The following is a 25639-nucleotide window of genomic DNA, read 5'->3' on the forward strand; positions in this document are numbered from 1 at the left end:
TAAATAAAGAAACATGTTCTTATTATTACTTTATTTATTATCTATTTTTCCCTTTACAGACAAGTGGATGGTCTAAGACAAAGAATTGCAGGAAAATCTATCCCAACCGAAAAGTTAGCAGTGAGGAAAGCTCGACGCTATACAGCTGCTCAGCCGGTGAAACTCATACTACCTGCTCTGGTATTGAAAGCTGCCTTCTTTCAGTTTGGTTTAAGTAACAATGATTATTTTTATCTAACAGGAAAAAAAGAACAAACTTTCACGTAGTTGTTGAAGTGATCCCAAATGATGGAATTTTGGGGGGTTAATTTGCTCTTTAAAAACTTCCAAGAAACTACACACAAATTATGCTAAAATAACACTTTTAAGGTTGTAACATCAAGCACTCATAACTTAGGAAATGCCAGAATTAACATTATCTGTGCAACCTTGCATCACCTTCCTTGTGCATATCCATTATAATACAGTCTTTAATTACATGATCACATACTATTTTGACATCCAAATTAAATTTAACGTTGGTTAAGTGTAGATTTTGATGCGGAGGTGGTTTTTGTTTCTTTTTGACAGGAAATGATGTATGTTTGGAATGGATTTGCAATTGTAGGCAAAAGAGCTGACCTCACAGAAGGTTTATTGGTAACAATTGAGAAAGAAGAAACTGCTTTACAGAACCAAACTAGTAAGTAGTCATTTAGGGTAAGAATGTAAAAAAAGCTATTCAGAGACCTCATCAGTTAATTTTTTTGTACCATGTTAATGTATCTTGCAAGGTAAGAACTGGCTCTGGATATAAACTCTTTGGCTGACCTCATGGTAATTATGGTTCACAGTAGTATCTTTAAAGGACCCATTGCAAACTTACTGGTACTTCTAAAATGTCTTCCAAAATCAGGTGGCTTCAAAAGAAGAGCATGGGAAACAGTATACTTTGGTACAGTGGTGTTGTATCTCAGAGAGAAAATTTAATAGGCAGCAGGTTTTAAACAAAAGGATGTATTTTTTCACACTACTCATATTCAACCAGTGGAACTCTTTGCCAGAGGATGTTGTGAAGGCCAAGACTATAACAGGGTTCAAAAAAAGAACTAGATCAGTTCATGGTAGATATGTCCAAATATGACTATTAGTCTGGATGGGCAGGGAGGGTGTCTAATCTCTGTTTGTCATAAGCTGGGAATGGGCAACAGGGAAAGAATCACCTGTTCATTCCCTCTAGAAATATTTAACTCAAATTCTAGGTATATTCTTCCATAGTGTAACTGTATTGTAGAGTCTGAGGGGTAGCTATTTTAGTTGGTAACTTTAAAAACAAGTAGTCCTGTGACACCTTCGAGCAGGGATGGGGAACCTCACACCCAAGGTACAGATGCGGCCCTTGGCTTGTCTGGATTTAGGCCCTGAGGCTCAGGACCCTCCCTGCATTGGGGAGCCTGTACTGGTGCTCCAGCCCTCCCGGGCTGCTACACTAAGGGACTAGAGCACACAGAATCTACTAGACTGGGTCCCTCCAAGCTCTGGCATGCAAGGGGAATGTAGGAAGTCAGTGAGGGATTTCTGGGTGCATCCATGTCAGTGAGGGGTTTTTGTGTGCAGTTCTTGACTGATTTTTCTGTAGGTTAGTGGCCTGCAAACAAAAAAAAGTTCCCCATCCCTGCCTTAAAGACCAAGAAATAATACTATATATATATAGAGAGAGATATTACGAACATTCATGGACAAAACTCACTTCTTCAGGAAAAAAACAACAAATGGTCTGGTAGCGCTTTATAGACAAACAAAACATGTAGATGGTATCATGAGCTTTCGTGGGCATAGCCCACTTCTTCAGATGACCGGAGTTAAGAGTAGGGGTTATGAAAACTCGAAATAAATAGGAGAGGGGGGAGAAAAAGAAAAAAAAAGGAAGGGGTCTGTGAGACAGGGCTTCATTAAGTATCTGGAGAATGGGTACTTAAACCTAAGCAGATCAAAGTAAATAGATGCTAAGACAGGAAGAATACCACTCACAGAGCTGTTAGCACCTTCAGTGGTTATGAAGTAGGTAGCCAGCCAATATCTAGATTGAGTCCATTAGCATGTGAATTGAATTTGTGGATGAAGTGTGATTCCAATCCTTCCCTATGTATTTGGCTTGTGGAGCTGGCCTGTGACAAGACTGCCACCTGTAGGTCTGTTAAAATATGGTTCGGTAAGCAGAAATGTTCACCAACAGATTTTTGTGTGTTCCCTTTACGTATATCCGATTTGTGTCCATTGATTCTTTCCTGCAGAGACTGTCCAGTTTGTCCAATATATATAGCAGTGGGGCACTGCTGGCATTTGATGGCATAGATCAAATTACTAGATGTGCAGTCAAATGACCCTTTGATTTTGTGGCTTACGTGTTTATTCCAGTGATGAATTTGTCAGTGTAGATATGTGGGCAGACCAGACCATTTGTTTGTTTTTTTCTGTAACAGACTAAGTCGGCTATCCCCTGAAGCTCACTTCTTCAAGTGAGCTTTCATGGAACATTTCAATGAGTACTAAAGGGCAATAAAATTTAGCTGTTGAGTGTAGAGAGAGTTTGTGGCTGTTAGAAGTGTGAATATTGAATCTGAAAGTATTGATTTTGAAACAGCTGGATCATAAATTAATAACAATTATATAAGATGAAAAGCATATAAAATAACATGTGCACTCAAAAGTTAATGACTGTACTCACTCTCCCTGACTTAGGTTTCCTCAGATGGACACTTCGGCCCATTAGGCCAGCATATTAATATCACCCATTGCTATTTTGCATCAGCACAACACCTCTCTACTTAGTTATTGTATTAAAATGAATTATATGGAGAATGTAATAATCTTACAGCAGTTTTCTTGTGAACTTTAGCTGCTCAAAGGAATAAAAAATTTCTTTGTAAATATTCTATTTAAAAAAATCCTTGTTCAATACCAAGATCTTAACCACACATTTCCCAATCTCTTGTAGTGGAAATTTTCCCACAGCCCCAGTAAAAATGTCTATGATTATGAAATATATCGTTAGTCAATGTGTACAGTGTTTTGAAAATGCAAAACACTACAGAAATTCCAATTCATGGTATTATTAGACATGGATATAAGATCACAAAATGAGGACTTAAACCTTAAAACCCTCAAGTTCAGAGTTGCACAGAATCCTCAGATACAATATAAGCCCATTTCTAATAAAATCCCCTACATTTTAAAAAAAGGCCAAAATACCTCCACCTCAAGTTATAAAATTCCAGACAGGCCAATGCTTCAGTAAAGCAGCCAAAAACACTGAAGCCCAAACCTTAAAAACCTAACCTATAGAATTATAAACAATCTTTTGAACTCTGGACGACAGGTAAGAACCAGGGAGAGACGGCAAAACACTCTGAAAGCAGGAAATGGGAATGGAATATCCTGGGTACTAAAGAAAAAGAAAAACAAAAACGTAAGTAGTCAGCAAGTGAACCCAAATACTAACTATAATGTAAATAATGATATAATAATGGAAATTATACCACTTCTTCCTATGAGATTTCATCCCTAAAGAGTAAAGAAAAGACACCCAAACAAAAATCTATCTACAATATTAACGACTATTAAAGGCAAGTTCCCTATCCTATCTTTATCTTTCAAAGAATGTAAAGCCAAACATAGATTCAGAGAACATAAGGCTGACAGAGTCCTCTGGAGGTCATTGAGTCCAACCCCTTGCTAAAAGCATGATCAAAACCAACTAAATCATTCCAGCCAGGGCTTTGTCAAGCTGCGACTTTGGAGGTCCCAAAGAGGATGGAGAGAGACTGTTCTCAGTAGTGACAGATGGCAGAACTAGAAGGATTAGGAGTTTGGAGCACATGACTTCTGAGGAGAGGCTGAGGAATTTGGGCTTATTTAGTCTACAGAAAAGAAGAGTGGGGGGAGGAGGGGAGGTTGATAACAGCCTTTAACTGAAAGGGGATTCCAAAGAGGATGGAGAGAAGCTGTTCTCAGTGGTGAGAGAGGACAGAGCGAGAAGCACTGGAATGGGTTACCTAGGGAGGTGGTAGAATCTCCATCCCTAGAAGTTTTTAAGTCCAAGCTTGAAAAAGCCCTGGTTGGGATGATTAAGTGAGGGTTGTTCCTGCTTGGTGCAGGAGGTTGGACTCGGTGATCTCCTGAGATCTCTTCTGACCCTATGACAGGCATGTCCAAACCCGTGTTCCGATTTAATACGGCCCCCGCTTCCTCCCCCTCTCCTGGCTCCCCGGCACTCCTTTGAACTGGCGCGCCCAGCGCGCCGCTTCTGGCCGCGCCGCTGCCGCCGCCACACATGGCCTCCGCGGTCCTAGAGCCTGCCCTGTAGGGCACGTCCGCAGCCCCGCTCCCCTGCTCGGCTGCGGGTTCGCCCTGTCCCCGGGCCGCCGTAAGGCCGGTGTGCCCTGCGCTCTCCGCCCGCCTCCGACCCTGCGGGCCCTCCGCCTTGGGGCTGAGAGTGCGGGGACGGCCCTCACGCATGTTCACTTCTTCAGATCTGGCCCTCTTTGAAAAAAGTTTTGACACCTCTGCCCTATGATTTTATAAACCTCCAGGGATGGAGATTCCACCACCTCTCTAGGTAACCCATTCCAGTGCTTCACTACTCTCCTAGTAAAATAGCTTTTCCTAATATCCAACCTAGACCTCCGCCATTGTAACTTGAGACCATTGCGCTTCATTTTGTCCTCTCTCACCACTGAGAACAGCTTCTCTCCATCCTCTTTGGAATCCCCTTTCAATTGAAGGCTGCTATCAAATCCCCCCTCACTCTTCTTTTCTGAAGACTAAATAAGCCCAAATCCCTCAGCCTCTCCTCATAAGTCATGTGCTCCAACCTCCTAATCCTTTTTGTTGCCATCTGCTGTGCTTTCTCCAATGCATCCACATCCTTTTTGTAATAGGGGACCCAGAATTGGACGCAATACTCCAGATGTGTCCTCATCAGTGCCAAATAAAGGGGAATAATCACCTCCCTAGATCTGTTGGCAGTGCTCCTACTAATGCACCTAATATGCCGTTAGCCTTCTTGGCTGCAAGGGTACACTGTTGTCTCATATCCAGCTTCTCATCCACTGTAATCCCCAGGTTGTTTTCTGCTGGATTGCTGCCTAACCAGTCAGTCCCCAGCCTGTAGCAGTGATTGGGATTCTTCTGTCCCAAGGACTCTGCACTTGTCTTTGTTGAATCTCATCAGATTTCTTTTGCCCCGATCCTCCAATTTATTTATGATACTCTGGACAGTATCCCCACCTTCCAGCGTGTCTACCTCTCCCCCAGCTTAGTGTCATCTGTGAACTTGCTAAGGGTGCAATCCAGCCCCTCATCCAGATCGTTAGTAAAGATGTTGAACAAAATTAGCTCAGAACTGACCCTTGGGGCACTCCGCTTGATACTGACTGCCAACTAGACATTGAGCCATTCATTACTACCTGTTGAGCTTGACAATCTAGCTAGAGAACTGTCTCATGGAAAGAAAATCTAAGGGATAAAGGAATTCAGGACAGCTGGCGGTTTCTAGAAGAGATAATATTAAATGTACAAGTGCAGACTCTCCTATGCAAAGGAAAAATACAATATGGTTTCGTCAGAAGCTCTTTAATGACATGAAAATACAAAAGAAATCCTACAAAAAGTGGAATCATAAATGAATTGCTTAAGAAAAATAACAAATGAATAGCACAAGCATGTAGAGACAAAATCAGAAAGACTAAGGCACAAAGTGAGTAATACCTGGTAAGGAACATAAAAAGCAATAAGAAGAGATGCTTTACATACATTAAGAGCAAGAGAGAAACACAGGAAAATTTAGAATGTCTGTATGGGCTATGTCTACACTACCAAGTTATTTCAAAATAATAACCCCCAAAATAATTATTTTGAAATAAGCTTATTCCTCTTCACAAGCAGGAGCTATTATTGCAAAATAACAGACTTGGTAGTGTGGACACTCACCTTGTTATTTTGAAATAAGGGGAGTTATTTGAAAATAACTCCCCAGTGGAGACATGCCTTTAGTGGGGAAGGATAATCAATAAGGCTGAGATGTTTAATGCCTATTTTGCTTCAGTCTTTTCAAAAGATTTATTGATGACAAGATATTCAGCACAATTAATATTTAACAACAAAGGGAAGGAATGCATGCCAGAATAGGGAAAGACCAGATTAGAGAATATTTAGATACGTTACATATAGTCATCTAGATAGGGCCTGATGAAACTCATTGTAGGGTGCTGAAGCAGTTGCAGAATTGTTAGCAACTACAGGTTGAACCTTTCTAGTCTAACACCCTCAGGACCTGACCGGCTCCAAACCAGAGAATTTTCCAGATCGTGGGAGATCAATGTTGTTTAGCAGCATTACCAACACTTCGACTGCTACTGGACTCGTAGAAGACATTCAGGCTTCGTCTTCACTGCGAGTTCTTCTGCAGAAAATATCTCATTAGCATATTTTCTGCCATTTCTTTTTGAGCAAGGGGTTTTGGGCAAAAAGAAGCAGTGTGGACTTTTTTTTCCCGTGCAAAAACCCTGTTTTGCACAAGATCCTTATGCCTGAATAGTCCTCTAGGAAGTGTGTCAGCATGTTGCTGTTCCCCCAGCCAGGTAAGAGGGAGGAGAGCAGCAGCACACAGCCATTTCTGTGCTCCATTTCTGGCTACCTCGGGGCTTTCCCCCCTCACCTCCTGTAGGAAGCTGGCACTGGTACTCTAATCTTTCAAGGAGCTGTGAGGCTGTGTTGCCAGTGTGGGCTCCCTGCTGCGAGGGGAGGAATAGGGACTGAGCTCAAACTTCAAAAGAATCATATCTGGCTTCCTTAGTGAGCCATATTTGCTCGCAAGCCACAGGTTGCTGACCTCTGTGCTAAATTATCTGTTCCACCCTAGAAGAGGTGGGGTTGAGGACTAGACTCCCTCAGCCAGCCCTTCAGTGCTGTCCTACCCTGCTGCCTGGGGCTCCAGCAGCAATTTAGAGGGCCTGGTGCTGCAGCAGCTGGGAGCTCTGAACCCTTATAAATCACCAGGCCCTGGGGCAACAGCTCCTTTTTACCTCTTCACCCCTCGTTCCACCTTATATTTTGTTTCGGCACTCTGAGAATATTTCCCAGACCTGAAGAAGAGCTCTGGGTAAGTTCAAACACTTTCCTCTCTCATCCGTAGAAGTTGGTTCAGTAAAAGATACTTTACCACCCACCTCGTCTCTGTAATATCTGGGACTAACATAGTTACAACAACAGTGCATGCAGCAAGGAATGGTCTAGGTTTATCTGGTCCTGCCTTAGCACAAGAGGTTGGACAGGACAACTTCTTACGGTCCCTTTCAGTTCTACTTTTGCTTGATTTTGAACTTTCATTTTTTTCTTTTACTAACATATAAACTTTGCAATTTTGAATTACATCACAAATCTGTCAGATTTTAGCATCTCCAGTTATATCTTGTCCATATTGGAAACATAAATTGTATGTTAGTGTATAAAGGGATCTTATCACCTTAAAATATACAATTAAACAAAGATTTAAGACCTTTCACTTCTTACACCTGCCCTTGAGTCATCCTGCCAATTTTTGTTTTTTTTTCATTTGCATCTTACTATTTTAACACGTTTTCCTTTCCTGTGCTGAGCCTTCTCTGCAGGTAAACTGCCTCCTATACTACCTACTTTATAACATTATGCCTCAGTCTCTCCTCCTGGGAACACTTACCATGACATCCTTTGCCTGTTGTCTTAGCTCAGCCTTGGATGTTATCTGTGAAGTAAGTGATGTACCTGAAAGGCAGGAAGAGTTGGCTTCCAGCTCTGAGTAGCACTTTGAGCAAGGAAGGATGGGCTGACAGACAAGCAGGTACATTACACATATAGCCTGTATTGTTTGATCTGTGCTGTCACTTTAATCATTCAGTGGGTAATAGAACCCTCTCTATAAACTAGACAAATGTGACACATTCCATGAATCTGCTAGTGTAACAAAGTTAATAACTTGTAAGAACTAGGAAATTAATATAATTATTAAATTCATATAATTTACTGATAACTTGCTATGTATTCTTTAAACAATAAAATCTAGTAAATATAGTTGGCCATTTTGACTTGCTTACAGCCAATCTGAATATGGCCTAGTACTGAACATTTTGACAATAGATGAAAGCTCACTGTCTACTAAATCAGTCTTGCATTACTCATATCTTAAGTGATTTATTTATTGTTGTATTCGACTTAAATGCAAATACTTTTAATATAGATATTTGCAGATAAAATGATGTTTAAAATGATGGCTTATTTTATGCAATCTTTGTTCACTATCCAAACGTGGACTCTAAGCAATCAGAAAAAATGTTTCCTTCATCATGAACTGAATTAGAGAATGTGTCTCTTGAAAATAAAAGCACAGTTGGTCTGCCAGATTACTTTGCTTTATGAACACACATTAAAGTTTTATTTTGGTATCTGCAGTTCTGTTTGCACAACAAAACTTTATTGCAATTCATATGAAGTAGCAGACTGAGAAAAAGAAAATATTTATGAAATGGCTGCAGAGAGAGTCTATCAATGCACCATCATTCCTGTGTATTCTTTCCCAAACTAAAATAATGTATTCATAATTTAATTCATAATGTAAAATACTGTCAGTATTAACATCATGTGATCTTCAAGTGCTGTTATAATGGTAGCACTTTGACTAGTTTTTATCTCTGGGAGGAAATCCCCAGTAACTGCAAGAAATCAGTCCCTGTAATAGACATCCACCTGATTTTGATATTTCATCCCTGCTCAGTTTTACAAAAAAATTCAAAATAGACATCCCACTTCACCTTATCTACATATGCTTGCCAGTGAAAAACATGGACTTTTGCATCATTATGTAATACAGTGTTTCCCAATTTTATTTGGCCATGGAACCCTTTTAAACTTGAAAGAATTTTGCAGAACCCCTAATAACAGTCTAATATAGCCGGTCCCCGACTTACGAACGAGTTACGTACCAAACACTAGATCGTAATTTGATCTATTCATAAGTCGGATTACATTCACTTATGTATGGCTGTGCTGTTCATAAGGGCGGTTTTCATTCGTAACTCGGGGAGCAGCTGTATAGGAGGTTGGTCGTAAATACAAACGGTTGTAAGTCGACGCGTTCGTAACTCGGGGACTGGCTGTATACGGAGCTGAAAAAGTAGACCACAAATAAGTAAGGATAATAATAACCAAATGCTAAACAAGGTCATGAGATCAACATTTAGTTTAATTGCACATATTTAAAAACAAAAATCACACACTATTAATTTTTTTTAAATTATAAAATGTTATTGTAATGGAATGTTCTTGCTGAACCCTTATTTTTACTTTGTGGAGCCCTGGGGTTCCACGGAACACCATTTGGGAAACATTGATGTAAGGGATCAAAATTAATCATATTAAAAGCAGACAGAAATAATCCCAAAGGCAATGCAACATATTTATTTTCAAGTTGTTTTTGTCTTCCACGTTTTTAGAATTGTTTGTATAGTTTTATTTGGCAGATCTTTTTTTTTTAAATTATGTAACCTAAGAGAATTCGTAATTAGTTGTAAACAAGATGTTCTGAGAGAAGGTGTTTTGCTTCCTGAATTGTTAATGTATGTGCAGCCATCTGTTTGTCCATATGTGTGTTTTCTTTCCCTTCCTTCGCTGTAGCCAACACATGTTATAAGCCAAGGCAACAAGAAAGGGGACTGAACTTGTTATTACTTTACTTTTGAAACACTTCAGAAAACTCCTTCATGTGATGTCTTTGGTCCTGCAGCACAGACACTGTTTGCATAAATCTTTTTTTTTGTTGGAACTCTGCGAAAGCAACTCCTCTAGTGGGAGCATTAATAATGTCTTCCAGCAATTTAACTACCATATCTTCTCACTCTTCTTAGAGTTCTAGAGAAGAGTGTGCAAAAAACAATGGCAGCCAATAGAGTTAAACACTCCTGTTGTTGACTCTGTTAGTGGTGCACCGGTAATTTGGAACAGTGGGATATTTTAAGAAAAAAAATGTATGCAGTAAATTACTGTGCCGCAAGCTGGGATGTTACTCTACAATACACCAGCTTGCCACACAGTACCATCTCATGTGGAGACAGCTACAGCACAGTCAAAGTCCTGGAATGTGGATTAGCATGGCATCCTGTCCTTTGAAATAGTGGTGTGTTTGTTTTCACCAATAATGTAGTAGTGACTGGACAGCTAGCATATAGTGAATGCCAGTGTCAATGAGGTCAGAACAGAGGCTAAAATAAGGAAAGCACAAGTTAAAAATTACTTAAACATGCTAGATGTCTTCATGTCACCAGTGTGTGATGAAATACAGCCTAGAATAATCAAGGAACTGAATAAGAAGATATCTGAGCCATTAACAATTATCTTTGAAAAGTCATAAAAATGAGAGATTCATAAAGAATGGAAAAGGGCAAATATAGTGCCTGTTTATAAAAAAGGGGAATAAGAACAACCTAGGGAATTGCAGACCAGTCAGCTTAGCTTCTGCATGCGGCGAGATAGTAGACCAAATAATTAAGCAATCAATTTGCAAACACCTAGAGGAGAATAAGGTGATAAGTAACAGTTAGCACTGTTAGATTTGTCAAGAACAAATCATGTCAAATGTACCTAATAGTTTTCTTTGACAAGGTAACAAACCTTTGGGAAAAGGGGAGGTGGTGGATATGATATATCTTGACTTAAGGCTTTTTGATACAGTCTCTTATGACCTTCTCATAAATAAACTATGGAAATACAACCTACTTGGAGCTACTATAAGGTGGACACCTAAATGGTTGGAAAACCACTCCCAAGAGAGTAGTCAATGATTCACAGTTAAGATGGATGGGCATAATGAGTTGGATCTCACAGGGATCATTTTTGGGTCTAGTTCTGTTCAGTATCTTTATCAATTATTTACATTATGGCATACAAAGTACATTTATAAAGTTTGTGAATGATATGAAGCTAGAAGAGTTTTCAGGTTCTCAGGATAGGATTACAATTCAAAATGATCTGGACAAACCGGAAAAATGGTTTGAAGTAAATAGGATGACATTCAATAAGGAGCAATGCAAAGTGCTCCACTTAGGAAGGAACAATCAAGTTGTACACATACAAATTGGAAATGGCTGCCTATAAAGGAGTACCTTAGAAAGGGATCTGGAGGTCATAGTGGATAAAAAGCTAACATATGAGTTTGTAGTGTAACACTGTTGCAAAATAAAAGCAAATATAATTCTAGGATGTATTAGCTCGAGTATTGTATGCAGGACATGAGAAGTAACTTTTCCTTCCTACTATGGACTGATTAGACCTCAGCCAGAGTATTGTGTTCAGTTCTGGGCACCACATTTCAGGAAAGACATGGAAAAATTGGAGAAATCTCAGATAGGAGCAACAAAATTATTAGAGGTGTAGAAAACGTGAGAGAAGATTGAAAAAATGGTTTTGCTTCCTTTGTAGAAGAGAAGAATGAGAGGAAACATTACAGTTTTCAGATATATAAAAAGTTGTCGCAAGGATGAGGGAGAAAAATAGTTCTTCTTAACCTCTGCAGATAGGATAAGTGGGCTTAAATTGCAAGAAGAATGGTTTAGGTTGGACATTAGGAAAAATGTCCTGTCAGAGTGGTTAAGCCCTGGAATAAATTGCTGAGAGAGGCTCTGGAATCTCCATCATTGGGAGTTTTAAGAACAGCTTGGACAAACACCTGTCAGGGATGGTCTAGATTAGTGGTGGGTAACCTGTGGCCCATCAGGGTTCTAAGTGTGGCTCATGAGACATTTTGTTTGCCATTACCCATGCAAAGGGTTGCCAATTCTGCTGGCTTTTGTCTGCATAGTATTTTTCTCCTACCACTATTAATGAAGTGGCATGTACTCAAAGCAAGGCCACGTAAAGTGAGGTGCATGCTGGTTGCACACAACATTGTGAGACCCATGCATTCCCTCTGTATCCAATCGAAGTGCTATGGTTCAATCAGCACACCTACAAATTCTAGGTACATAAGCGCAGTTAGCAAAACTACACCATCCTGGGAGAACATCTTAGTTACAACTATCTTGCAACTGAGATGAAGGATGGCCACGCATGCACCCCCTCACTTGCCTAGGTTGCCCATTGCTAGATCTAGATAATACTTAGTCCTACTGTGAGTGCAAGGGGACTGGACTACATGACTTCTCAAGGTCCCTTTTTGTCCTATGATTCTATGTTAAGCCATACTCATGGACTTTCACTGTACTGTAGCAGTATCCACATGGAACGTTACAGTGCACCAATTTGCCAGGCAGTAGATTGATACTATTGATTGCTGCATAGTAACTTGCTGAGTGGGGAGAGTTTCAGTTTATTACAGTGGGGCTAATTCTACAGTATCCTGTACCTAGCATAAAGTATGTGTAAAAAGCTTCCAGTTTGGTTAGATAAGATTTTGTGTTTACTCTGTACAGGTTTAAATAACTTCACAACATTGAGGATAGTGGAGAGTCAGGTCTACTATTTTGATTTCTTACTTTCCATCAGTGTATGCAGTGATATGCATGGAATTTGCTCATGGATTCCTTAGTAGGCAGTATTCAAACTTCTTATGGAGGATTATGTATGTTCTTGTGAGGCTGTGAAATTTTAAAAGCAAAGCTTTTCAAGTATAGCAATATCTCTGAATTCAAATACTTTTAATCTTTTCTTTTCCACTTCCATATGTATTTCTGAAATTTGTCTGTGTTGTTTTTTTAAGGTCGCACTGAATATTTTGTAGATGACCTGTGTTTGCTGCAGTTACTAAAAGGCCTTTGTTTGAAACACCTAGGAAGACTCTTGCAAGCTGAACTGTGTTTCAATCAAGTTATCCAAAGGTAAAAAATAAAATAAAGATACAGTAACCAAATATTTTAGCGTTATATATAAGCAGTTGATTATTAATGTTAGAAACGAAGAAAATCTATTTAGATACGCATAGAACTGACATTTTTAGCAATTAGTAAAATGAAGAAAACATTGGATACTTAATTTCACCAGTAAAAATGGTGGCAGCTTTAAATTTAAGAAGGCTTAATCTTCAAAATCGCTCTATTTCCTTGTATAGGAAGACAAAACTCCAGCCAAGCCAACAGTTAAACTCATTTACATTATTAGCTGAATTTAGCTCACTAAGGGCAAATTCACAAGTGCTAACTGCAAATTCAGTTAGAGTTTCAAATAACAAAAGAACTCAAAAATAGAATACATTTGTGAACTAGAAATAGGCTTTCAAAACAGTCTAATTTCCTTCCACAAAAGTAGGCAGGTTAGGAACCTGCTTTTTCACATGTTCGCCTGTTGGTTCCCTTCATCTTTAGAGTGTACCATTAGCTTAGATAGTCCCTTCACCAAAGAACAGTCTTTTGTGGTACCTGTTAGTCAACATAAGGCACTAATTCTTGTTAGGTGCTTATAGAGTCTACTGTGGTACAAATAATAAGCAGAAGTATGCTAAATTGAACAACAAAGCAGATCATCTTCTATATGAGTTACTTCATTACCTTAGCTAAAAGCCTTCAGTATGAAATTCATCCATATATGCAGGGTGCACATGACGACTTTTATTCTATTTAAACTGTATTGTAATTCACTTCAACCCTTGTATGGGATGAATGTAGGCTCTGTGTTTGTCCTGAATAGACCAGCATAGGGAAGGCAGTTGAAGATAGCACAGGGAATAGCTACAAAGGTTCCTCTTATTCAGATCTAATGTCCAAGTGCCCCACAACCTCAAAGGCTGAAACTATAGAGAGGCTACACTGTAACCCAGGGCTTATTTACTACTTGCGGAGATGACTCAGTTCTGTCTCTTCAGAAAACTCCTGGCATATCCTGCATAAAATATAATTCCTCAAGAAGGGTGTGTATCATGGAGAGAATTCACCCAAAAAGAGTTTTATTATGCTGTAGAAGTGCAGTTTTGAAAACCCACATCAGGAGGGCCAACAGCTGCTGTGAGCCCCAAAGCAAGCAAGGTCTGGGGGGTAGCTCTGTGCCCCTATAAGGGTCAGGGTCTTGGGTGGAAGGTGTGGGGCTGCGCCAGCCAGCCCTCCATGTCATCTGGATTGCCACACTTCCCTCCTCCCCCAGCCCTCACAGCTGCATGAAGTGACAGAGTGGTGCTCTGATGGCCATTCAGAGGGGACTGAGCAACCCAGACCCCTTAAAATCACCAGGCTCTGGGGCAATTGCCTCTTTGTTACCCCCTGTCAGCAGGTCTGATGCACATGTACTTGCAGAAATGGAAAAAATCTTTGTTCAGTTCTAATTAATAAAGACCAAAGATCAAATGATAAATCAAAAATTATTATATTTAGTAACATTTTTGTTGGAAGAAAGAATAAATTAGGTCTGCTTCTAATATCTCTGCCACCTTTCTCCATCCCGTCTGACCTTCTGCTACCATATCTCAGAATACAGACAGATGTAGTGAGACATTTTGTAAGGCACATTAGAATAGTCTCTAGGTTATAACTAATTTCAAGGACTGCAAAATTCTCTCTTGGGTACAGTGTCTGTGGCACAGTCAGGATTTTGGGCTAGGACTGGTTGAAAAATGTAAAACGTTTTTTCCTTGGAAAATGGGGTTTTATTTAAATAAACAATTTTCGGCAGGAAAAGATTGATGTTAGTGGAATGATTTGCATTTGCATATACTTGTTCAAGGATTAGAAAGATTTTTGGCTGAATAGGGCCTGTAAGGTTACGTCTAGACTACATGCCTCTGTCGCCAGAGGCATGTAGATTAGGCTACCAGACATAGTAAAATGAAGCGGCGATTTAAATAATCGCCGCTTCATTTAAATTTACATGGCTGCCGCGCTGAGCCGACAAACAGCTGATCAGCTGTTTGTCGGCTCAGCGTGATAGTCTGGACGCGCTGGTGTCGACATCAAAGGTATTTGTCGACCACCCAGGTAAACCTCATCCCAGGAGGTATACCTGGGTGGTCGACAAATACCTTTGATGTCGACACCCGCGCGTCCAGACTATCGCGCTGAGCCGACAAACAGCTGATCAGCTGTTTGTCGGCTCAGCGCGGCAGCCATGTAAATTTAAATGAAGCGGCGATTATTTAAATCGCCGCTTCATTTTACTATGTCTGGTAGCCTAATCTACATGCCTCTGGCGACAGAGGCATGTAGTCTAGACGTACCCTTATGCTGATGGGTGTGTTAGCTTAGAACTGTAGTGTCCAACCAGTTCTGATGCAGTAGCCACTATAATGCCCAGCCAGTTCCCCAACGGGAGGACTAGGGGAGAAGCAGAAAGCGGGGGAGGCTGCTGCTGTGTTAGCAGTTCACAGGGCAGGGAAGGATTTGGGAAAGAGGCAAAAAAGCTGATCCCATCTGGCAGCACCTGTAACTTACCCAGCTTTTTCCACGTGTCCTGTGGTGGGCAACGTAGCACAGATCCCTCTTTCCTTTCAGCCAGTAGCTTCAGCACAATGTGGGTCACATGATCCCCCATGTACTTACTTCCTCCCTGATTAGAGGGAGGTGGGGAGGGGATTAGGGAGGACTGAAGTAGAGGCTGGAGCCAGTACAACAGACAACAGCTGCTGCTGCTCCTCCACTGTGAGGGAGCAAGTGTCTGCCCCACCCTCCAACCCGATCAGCTGAGCTCTCTGCCTGTGCAGGGAGCTCTGAACCTCTGCATGGGGCTTAGAAAAGGGCTGCGCGGGCACGCAGCTTACAGGGAGCCTTGATCCCTACCCAAAGACAGGTGACTCCTGTAGTCCCTCTCCGTGTTCCACTCTAGATATGCTTCTCTTGCTACTCAAGATCTTCTCACCTAAAGAAGTGGGTTTTGCCCACAAAAGCTCATGATGCTACATATACAGTATATTTGTTAGTCTCTAGGGGGCTACAGGACTACTCATTTTTCTCTTGATACTGTAACAGTAGCGATCCCAGCAAAAGCAAAGTACAAAGTGTGAGATTCAACTGTTTGTGAATACAGTTTCCCCTTAAAGTTTTCACTGCAAGTTAAACCACTGCTGTAACACAATGAAGGTCAGTTTCAGGAAACTAGTAAGTTGGATAGCTACCTAATCCCATATGCAATACCTTAGGTATAAAATAAAGACTTCTCTAATCTATAGGAGTGGTTCTCATAATTTATACTGATCTATCTAGTATACACTGAAATTAAGTACAATATATATATTTCAATTGATTTTTTTTGTGGTAAAAATAGGCAATTTTTCAATAATACTGTGCTTTTTACATTTAAATATTTTTTGTATTAAGTCTGGTTTTGTAAACAAGTAGTTCTTAAGGTAGGTGAAACATGGAGTATGCAAGGAAAATCAGACTTCCTGGAAGGGTAATCTGGAAAGGCTGAGAACCACTGATCTATAGCATTTCTTAATATTTCCATAAAATAAAATTAGTTTAGTTAAGGGGATGGGGGGAGAGGTCGAATGTACATTTGATTTCCTTTTTTCGTTTATGTTGTTTTGTAAAGATGTAAAAAATAAGTCAAAGCTATGGAAAACGAATTTTGAATTTGTGAAGTCATAGTGATTTTAGTGTGAACATTGATAATGTAAAATACAAGTAATAGCAGCAATTTAAAAAATTATAATAATCTAGAAGGACTGGTTTAAAGCCATTTTACAATTTTCTGTGATTCAGTGAGCTACTTATAGTAATGTGCTCTTATCTGATGCCACACACTTATCTGATCAGAATAATTCAATATATTGGATATCTTAAAAGAGTGTTATGATGATTAATTGATGTGTTTAAGGATCATCTTCATCCGTTATACAAAAGATACATTTATTTTCTTAAACATTTGAATTACCCAAACAATAATGTATCTGATTCCATGGCTCTGTTTCTATCAGCAAGGACTTCTTCTGGGTTTCTTCTCACATGTTGATAACAAGTAACTATCCAGGATTTTTCCATTATTTAGGTTCACTCTTGTGCTCCTTTTGTTTGACTGCTACTTATCTCACAGCAGTAGTGGACACAGTTTTCCTTTGCCGACCTCCCATCAATTAGCAGGGTATAGTCATTTGCACTCTCACAGTATCACTTCCTGGTGTCGATGTGGGTTGTTGCATGATTTGTCATTTCTAGTGCCCCACTATTGTCTACTTCTTTGACCCTATGCTGGCCTATCGGTTTGCCTGGCCCATCAGCAAGGTTACTTTTTAAGGTCAGTTCCCTTCAGAGTAACAATAGAAGTGTAAATGGAAATAAATATATAAACTAATAATTTTTCTACCTCTCTTGGACTACATTGAAGTTCTCTTCTCTTTGCCCTTACTCTTGGGCTCTGCAGTATTCTTCTAGGCTGCTTCTTCCCAGAAGGTTTCCCCACTGCCTACCTTCCTTGGGGACTCCAGCAGCTTCCCTCAGGGATCTTACTACTTCTTATTGGTCATATCTTAAGGCCCTCCACAGGAGCCTGGTCTGTTTCTTGTGGTTCTCTCCGTCCTGCCTTTACCAGACCCTTCATAGAGAAGGTAAACTCTGGTTGCTCCTCTCTCCTTGACTTTCTCCCCAGAATGAGTTCACAGCTTGATTCTTATAATAATTTTGGTCCCTGGCCACTTCTGCCGAGGCCCTGCCCCCTCATCACCCCCCCCCCCACCACCACCACCACAGGAGGGGAGAGGAGCAGATGGGCACAAGCTCGCCCCAGCCCCAGAGCACCAGGAGAGAAAGGAGGGCATGGAGCGCGGCTCCAGTCTCCCCAGCCCAGAGCACCAGGGAAGGAGGAGGGGGTGTGACATGGCTCGAGCCCCAGAGCACTGGTGAGGGAGGAGGGCATGCAGCTCCAGTCTCCCTGTCCTGGCAGCAACACTCTGCTCCTAGAATGCCTACAGCAGGTATTCTGGGGGTAGAGTGTGGGCGGGGCCATGCCTGGCAATTTGGGAACGCAAGGCCTTCCCCTGCCTAGGCTACTGGTCACATGTGATGCCAGAGTCCATGAGTCAGTAACAGTGTAGCAGGGCTGCAGCAAGGCATTTCTCCCCCACTCAATTGTTTCTTGCTCATGAGCCATTAGCTCTGTGTCTGCTTCTTTACTGTCATTCCTGATAGGCTGGCAATAGGCCTTTTCCAACATGAACACATTGATAATAAATCTACAGACAATATTCCTAATTTCAGATACAGAAATGGTACATGCATACAAAATGGGAAAATCCTATTCAGTAGATTATAACTTTTCAAATGATACCTTACACAGAGTATTTGTATAAAGTATTTTCCAGTTATGCATATTCATAAATATATTTCCATAAGAATATAGATAATCTCGTGCCAGGACACACATGTCTTTGGCTGGTGTTATCTGGAATATTCCTTAGGCTTTCATTGTATGTTCAGGGTCTGAGCTTTGCCTGGGTTTTCTCAATGCCATCGAGGGATGTAAAAATTGTGTAAAAATATTAACTATATAACCAATCAAAATTCTGTTAGTTACATGGTTAACTGAAGGGGCTGGTGGGGTGGGGAGAGACTCTCTGTTGCTGGCTCCTGGCCTCTGCACCCTGACAGAATTGCACAATGTAACTGTTAACAGGAGCCAATAAGCATCAGGTTATTGGTTAACCAGTTAAATTCTTACATTCCTAATGCCATTTAGTCCATTTCCAGGTTTCTTCTGTCATTGAGTTTCTCCTATGAAAAATTAATCTTATCTCCAACACAGGGTGAGAGTTATTCCAAAGTTCAGTCCTTGAGTCCAGGGTTTGTAGTATGCAGTTTAGGTTGATTTAGCCAATTCACTACAGCAAATAGTTATGTCGGCGATGATTTTGTTAGTTCTGTCAGCTTTGATGGTGGTAGGGGAGTAAACAGTTCTGTCTCCTTCTTTTATTGCATAGAGTAGTCACATAAAAATTCTTTTGTGATTGAAAGAGGGACACAAACTGGATTTTGTTCCATTAATGTTCTAGTTTTCTGCCTGTGTAATTTGATGTAATTTGCTGGTGAACCTTGGTGATCTTTGGATTGATGCAGTTGAAGGAATCAATTCATTGAGTGGTGATTATAGTCTTAGGAAAGATGACGATCAATCATTATGTATCCAATCGAATGAACAGGAATCGACTTTCTTTGTTGTCTTGACTAAGCCTCTAAAGCCTTCATTTTTATAATGTGCAGCCATAGCCGTACTTTAAAGTGAAAGTGTGGCCATGGTAGGAGTGCTGGAAGAGAGCTCTCCCAGTGCCTATGAAACTGCCTCCATGAGGGGAGTAGCTAACAGCATTGGGAGCCTGTTTACACTAGAGCTTTACAGCGCTGTAACTCGCTGTCCTCAGGGTTATGTGTGTTTTTTCACACATCTGAGCCAGAAAGTTGCAGCACAATAAAGTGGCAAAGTAGACTTACCCTTGGAGCCTAAAGTTAGGCTTCTAAAACCATTATTAAGTGTTTGCCTGGTAGTAAAGATACTCAAACTCTCACTGAAGTCAGAGGAAGCTATTCACTGCTCAGCACTTTTGGAATTTAGGCAGGTGTTCAAATATGACTCAGGAGCTTTAACCAGGGTGGGAGTATACTCGACACGTAAATTAATAATAATATAACTACCATGCGACATATGTTTCAAGTTTAATTATTATATTTAATTAATTTCATATCTTTGGTTTCTTAGTGAGAAGCAGATAAAATATGATAACTATTTGGTGCCATTCAGTCTGTATGAATTGGGACTTCTATACAAACAGCAGGACCAGAGAGAGAAAGCAATAAGATATATAGAAACTGCAAAGTAAGTAGAGTTCATGTTTGTCTCTGTACACTGTTTAAGATTCAGAATGAGTGAAGCACTCCAAGCAACAGAGGAATCTCCCTCTCTTCATCTTTTTAAAAATAATTTCACAATAATCAGATAAAGCAACATTACAGTTACTACAAAACTGCACTTGCAGCTTGCACAATGATACATTATATATTATACTCCATATTTAAAACCTAGAAAATATTTTTCAATAAAGTTGAATTTTTAAAGTTTTAAAGTTAATTCTTTGATAGAGTACATCTAATTTGCCATGTGTTTCACACATCGTATGCTGAATTGAACCACACCAGTATTAAGGGTAAAAATCTGTCTCCTTCCCTCTCAAACTTATGGGTGCGAGGCTCTAGACAAAGCTCTGCTGCCTGGCGCATGAGGAGAGTTGGAGAGTCTGTGTATGTGATCCATACCTCCTGCATGTCATAGAGAGCAATTTAATGGGTCTCCCTACATCAGGGGTGTCCAAACTTTTTTCAAAGAGGGCCAGATTTGATGAAGTAAACATGCGTGAGGGCCGACCATTTTGCCTGACATTCTTTGAACCATTAAAATTAAATGCAAATTAACTATTTTATGCAAAGTTTATTGCAAACGGCATACTTTTCATTTCGTCACATGGATGACAAATCTAAACAGGTGTTAAATCACTCTGCCTTTCATATCTGAAGGCCAGATGAAAAAAAAATCCAGGAAGCTGAAATATATGTCAGGAACATTGTAAAGTACATTACATATTATTGGTAATAAAGGTTGTCTGTCAACTTTTAAGTTCAAAAAATATGAACAGGAACATAACACCAAGTATATATGTTGTGTCCAAATATATTTATAACTGATTTAGATCAACTGACATTAACTGAGATTTTACAACGTATTCATCTCAATACATATGGATTCGTTGGGGGCCATAAAAGATAGATATTGCCAAATTACCTGTGGGGCCGTATTAAACCAGAACACGGGCCGCAATTGGCCCGCGGACCGGACTTTGCACATGCCTGCCCTACATGTTGCAGGGGAGGAGTTCATGGGCTGAGTAAGGATGGGTGGAGCAACTATGGGAGCTGACTACATGTATCTATTCACCGCCTATTTTTCTCTTATTCCCTCCTTCTACCCCCCAGAGTCCCTCAGAGCAACCCAATTACTTAGTGTATATGCTGGAGGAACAACTACTCATTAATGTTTTTATAAAAACAAGTTAAGTGTCTAAATTGTATATGTAATCACTGGTGTCTTCCTAAAAACGTTTCAAACCTAACATTCCTAGTTAAAAAGGTTTTGGATCCTCATAATAGCATTTAATATACCTTGCTGGGTACTTTGGATTTTTCATTGGTTTCTGTACACTGACACTCTGAGTACTGGGTTTTGAGGCTGGCCACATCTTTTTCAGCAGTGTACTAGCATGCTATTTTCCGATAAGCTGGGGGGGTTTTTTGTTCACATGACTCACCTTTTATAAAGGTCTCAGAGCTATTGAAAAGGACCATATAAAGTAAAGGGAAGAAAGTAGAGGGTAGAGAGATTAAATGATTGATGATGAGTATTATTATTATTATTATTTTATTATTTTGCTGATGAAATAATGTTGTTGTTTGCAGAAACAACTATAAAGAATACTCCATGGAATCTAGGTTACACTTCAGGATTCATGCAGCACTTGACAGCCTGAAAGTGACTCCAGCTTCAACGCCTTGACTTAACTGAAGGGTGATCTTTTTTCCATGAATTCAAGTGTCTCCATAATCTTGGTTGAATGTTTTTAAAAAATCATGTATATTAATGAAAAAGAAAATAATTATTATATTTTCTATCATCTGTGATGTAATGTTTGTCATCTTTTTAGGCTGTTTTTTCTTACGTTGCATATACTGTTTCTCTGTGTGACACTTTAAAGAAAGACCTTATATTTTGTTTGATAAAATAATTAATTTAATGTTTAACTTGAATGGGGTATATTTTAAAAGCCAGTTGCTGGTGCAATAAATTCTCATTCAAACACTGTATTTTTTAATGTGAAAACTAATATTGTTTCTGCAGTGAAGCTGTTTGATGATTCTAAGTCATAGTTTCAGCATTCCATGGGAAACTGATTTTCTGCAATGCACTTGTTAGGATCTTTGTGACCCTGGAACACACTTGTTGGCTGCTGGTAGCCTCAGTCACATATTGGGCAAACATCTGAAATGAAAATTTGTGTATCAAAGAAATAATAATTTTCAGCCAAATAATTATGACGGACTTACATTCCCCTCAAGAATGCTAATTTTTGTCTTCAGTGAAATATTTTTACAATCTCCTTCAAGACAAAGTTAGGTACAGCCATAGTTATAGTTGCCTTCCAATGCTATGTTTCATTCCAAATAAGTGATTGCAGTGAGTCCTTCCCACACTTACTGGGTTTCAGTCAATTACACATGAATATACAAATAAATCACTGTGTGTGACTTAATGTCAGGGAGAGGAAAGGAAATGACAGTTTAAAAAATTCTTAATTAATACCTCTTCAGTTAGTGGTTTTTAATGGCATTTAAAGTTTAATTAAAAATATTTAATATACATTTTGTGGTTGGTCTTACTAGAAGATTTTTTAAGATGTCGTTTTCTCTTCTTAGACCTTCTTAGGTGTTGGCAAACTTTTAGTTAAACATAAATGTACGATTCTAGACAAAGGAATTTTCAGAGCTGTAGCAACGGTAAAGAATCCGCTATCTGAGGAAATAGCACGGTTCTAAGAGCTTTGCCTTAGATGTGAGGCCTGAGCCAAAGCCTTTTGAAATCAATGAATTGAAAGACTTCAATTAACTCCAGTGGGATTTGATTTAGACATTGAGGCTGTCTACATTGCCCCCATTTTGTGCAAAAAAAATACAAATGAGGTGAAGGATGGAATATCATTGTGCCTCATTTGCATTATTAACAAGGCTCTGTTTTTGCACAAGAGGCTTTTGCGCAAAAACCCCTCTTTTACAAGAGCCATTCTTCCGCATTTTTTTCAGGAAGAATGGTTCTTGCACAAGAGGGGTTTTTTTGCACAAAAACGGAGCCTTATTAATTATGCAAATGAGGCATAGCGATATTCCAAGCTTCACCACATTTGCATATGTTTTGTGCAAAATGGGGGCAGTGTAGACATAGCCTTAGAGCCTGACCCTGCAAACATGACAATTGTACTTATATGTACAATTCAGTAGAACTATGCATGTAGATGTTTGCAGATCATACCCTAAACATTTAAATGGTACTTACTACCAGAATGCATCTGTTATCTTGAAACTGCATCATGGTCATCTCTGTGTAACTCTTTGTTTCAGTTCAGTTACACCAGAGCTAAATTCTGCTAATTTTAACAACTCAGATTGAGAGTATGCATAATGGCTATTACCTGAGCCTCTGTTTCCCTACTCTCCTTTGCCATACCTCATTTACATGTATGATTTTTTTACAATCAGTTGCAGAAGTTATGGGAAATAAGATAAGACAATCCTTTTAAAAAGTTCTGCAAGCTGCTTAAATCTTATCGACAATTTAATTTGCACTCCAGAACTAAGACAAGCATTGTCTCAACTTTTGTTTGAAAGTGAGAACAATGCTGGGAAAGCACGGGCATGTTCTTTATGGCAAACCAGTTAGATAGCTAACTGAATAGAATGACGCAAAGTGAGTGTGGTATTTCAGGATGGAGAGCAAGACAGTTTTCAATAAGTACAGTTTATGGAGAAGTTGCCAGAGTCAGAATTCATAATTGTAAACAATTTACTACATCAGGAAGGAGGACATTTCTTTAAATGTGTAGTATGTATTATGATACAGCCTGTTCCAGAGTATTTAGGCACATGCATCCTATTAGTAGTAATATCAGTTGCAGGGATACAAGGAAACCTCCCCAGTTTCTTCAATGAAGGCGTTTAAAGTTAACATAACTTATTTTCCCCAGTGAAATTGTGCTTGTGATTTTTTTTTATTAAAATAGCTTTTTTTTTCTAATAGCCTCTTGTTGGAGGCAGCCATATATAATGCACACACAAAATAGTCAGCACAGAAAATTTTGTACAGGTTGAAACTCGCTAGTCCAGCACTCTGGTTCAGCAACATCCATGATCCAGCATGATTTTAGTTAGCTGGATGTTCATTTTATCATGGGTGGAGCCAAGTTTCTCACAGTCCCATAAAGATTTTTTTATGTCCGAAGTCCTGGTTCTCAGTGTTCTGTGCCACTATTTAGCTCTTAATTTACCCATAAATTTCTTCTAAGAGCCCAGTAAGCAGTGGAAGTGTTGGTAATGCTGCTAGACAGTATTGATCTGTCGCTCTGGTTTGGCATTGGTCAGGTTCCGGGGTGCCAGACTAAAGAGGTTCAACCTGTGTTTGTTTTGATGCCCTTAGACATCTAATATAACTGCCATTTACAGGTTCTCCTTGCTAAATTCTTAGTTTACTTGTTTTAGACTCTTGAGGGAGCAGGCCTTCCATCATTCCAGAACGTTCATTTGTACTCATTGATAGTAGAAAATGTAAATGCAAGCTCCAGCAGGGCTGGTAGGAAGGATGCAGCAGCTTCCAATTGAGTTGGCCTGAGGTAGCCCATTGTGATTCCATTATAATTTGTACATCATCCCCAAGTTAGGCAATGAGGTTCATGGCTCAGAGAATTATGATGAAAATCGGTGTTGGGTGTTAATTATAATACAGTTTTAGTCTCCTTATTTTCAAGATCTTCACCTCAGTTGCCCATGTCAATAGTATTCTTGAATTTGAGACTTTAATGTCTCTGAGCAAAGCTGAGCATGTACTCCAAAGATGCAACTTGCAATCATTTCAGTAGGCAATATATACACATGTCCAAAGACACAATTAGGCCCTTTGTTTAGACAGCAGGGCTCAGCATTAATGGTAGCATTATGACAAAAGTAATCATCATCCTTAAAGTGACCGAAGATGTGTGACTTTTTTTAAAGGAAAGCAAGTTAATAATAAGGTAAAGTTTCACTTGATTCAGGAATTTTTTGCATTGAAATTATTAGTAAAAATACTATGTTTATGCTTACTGTTTGAGGGTTCATTCTGTCGGTGAAGGGTTGTTTATATGTAATGCATTGTTATTTTTTTAAGCACCGGATTGCCACTTTTTAAATGGAAACTATAAAAAAAACACATTTTAGGAGAAAGCTTATTAAGGAATTATGTTTATATATGTTGCTGTAATGTATATGGGCAGTGGCGGTATTTATTTATACCTCATGGCCAGAGGAATATGTAATAATTAGATTTTGTTGTATGTTTTTAGAACATTTTGCCAACTAAAGAATACAGATTAAAATAATCAATTCCTATACGTGTTAACAGAACTTCAGTTGCATCTCTGTTTTACTACTGGTCTTGACAGTTAATGCATTTTTGTTATTGTCAACTCTTGTACTGCGTAGTTCAATGCAGACTTTTTTTTTCATTTGCACTGGTAGTGCTATTTTCTTGCTTTTGAAATTATTAGGGTTTGCATATATTCAAGATATTGAACCGAGAATGGTAAAAGAATGAAGTATCTTTGTTATTGAAAGTATGTATAAATAAACTAATTCACACTGACACAGTAGGTCAGATTCTGATTTCAGTTGAGTTATTCCAGATTCATATTGATGTAACTGAGAGCAGAATTTGGCCCAGGACGTTTGTTGTTCATTAACAACTAACAGCTGAGCATTATCAGTACCTGTATAGAAAATGTGACCAGAGACAACACTGATGTGTTAAAACACCAGTTCATGCTCACAACTGCTACTTACCAACACTACCTGCTAATTTGCATGTTCTAGAGAAAATCTTT

The 25639-nt window shown here is 39.4% G+C and overlaps 1 protein-coding gene across 3 annotated transcripts in view; it reads left to right on the forward strand.

Moving 5' to 3' along the window:
* The window catches only part of TTC39B (tetratricopeptide repeat domain 39B), a 153672-nt gene extending 128271 nt beyond the window's left edge, over positions 1 to 25401 (forward strand). For 2 of the 3 annotated variants that reach the window (XM_075931548.1, XM_075931547.1), the window contains 6 exons: positions 60 to 180; positions 571 to 682; positions 3359 to 3448; positions 12764 to 12881; positions 19669 to 19785; positions 21417 to 25401. In XM_075931548.1, coding sequence (XP_075787663.1) covers positions 60 to 180; positions 571 to 682; positions 3359 to 3448; positions 12764 to 12881; positions 19669 to 19785; positions 21417 to 21513 — 655 coding nt within the window. In that variant the 3' untranslated portion in view covers positions 21514 to 25401. The remainder of the gene's footprint in view (positions 1 to 59; positions 181 to 570; positions 683 to 3358; positions 3449 to 12763; positions 12882 to 19668; positions 19786 to 21416) is intronic. The other variant, XM_014570838.3, reaches the window with a different exon arrangement.
* Positions 25402 to 25639: the final 238 nt, after the last annotated feature.

This window comes from Pelodiscus sinensis, chromosome 6 (genome assembly GCF_049634645.1).
Source record: "Pelodiscus sinensis isolate JC-2024 chromosome 6, ASM4963464v1, whole genome shotgun sequence".
Taxonomy (NCBI): Eukaryota; Metazoa; Chordata; order Testudines; family Trionychidae; genus Pelodiscus; species Pelodiscus sinensis.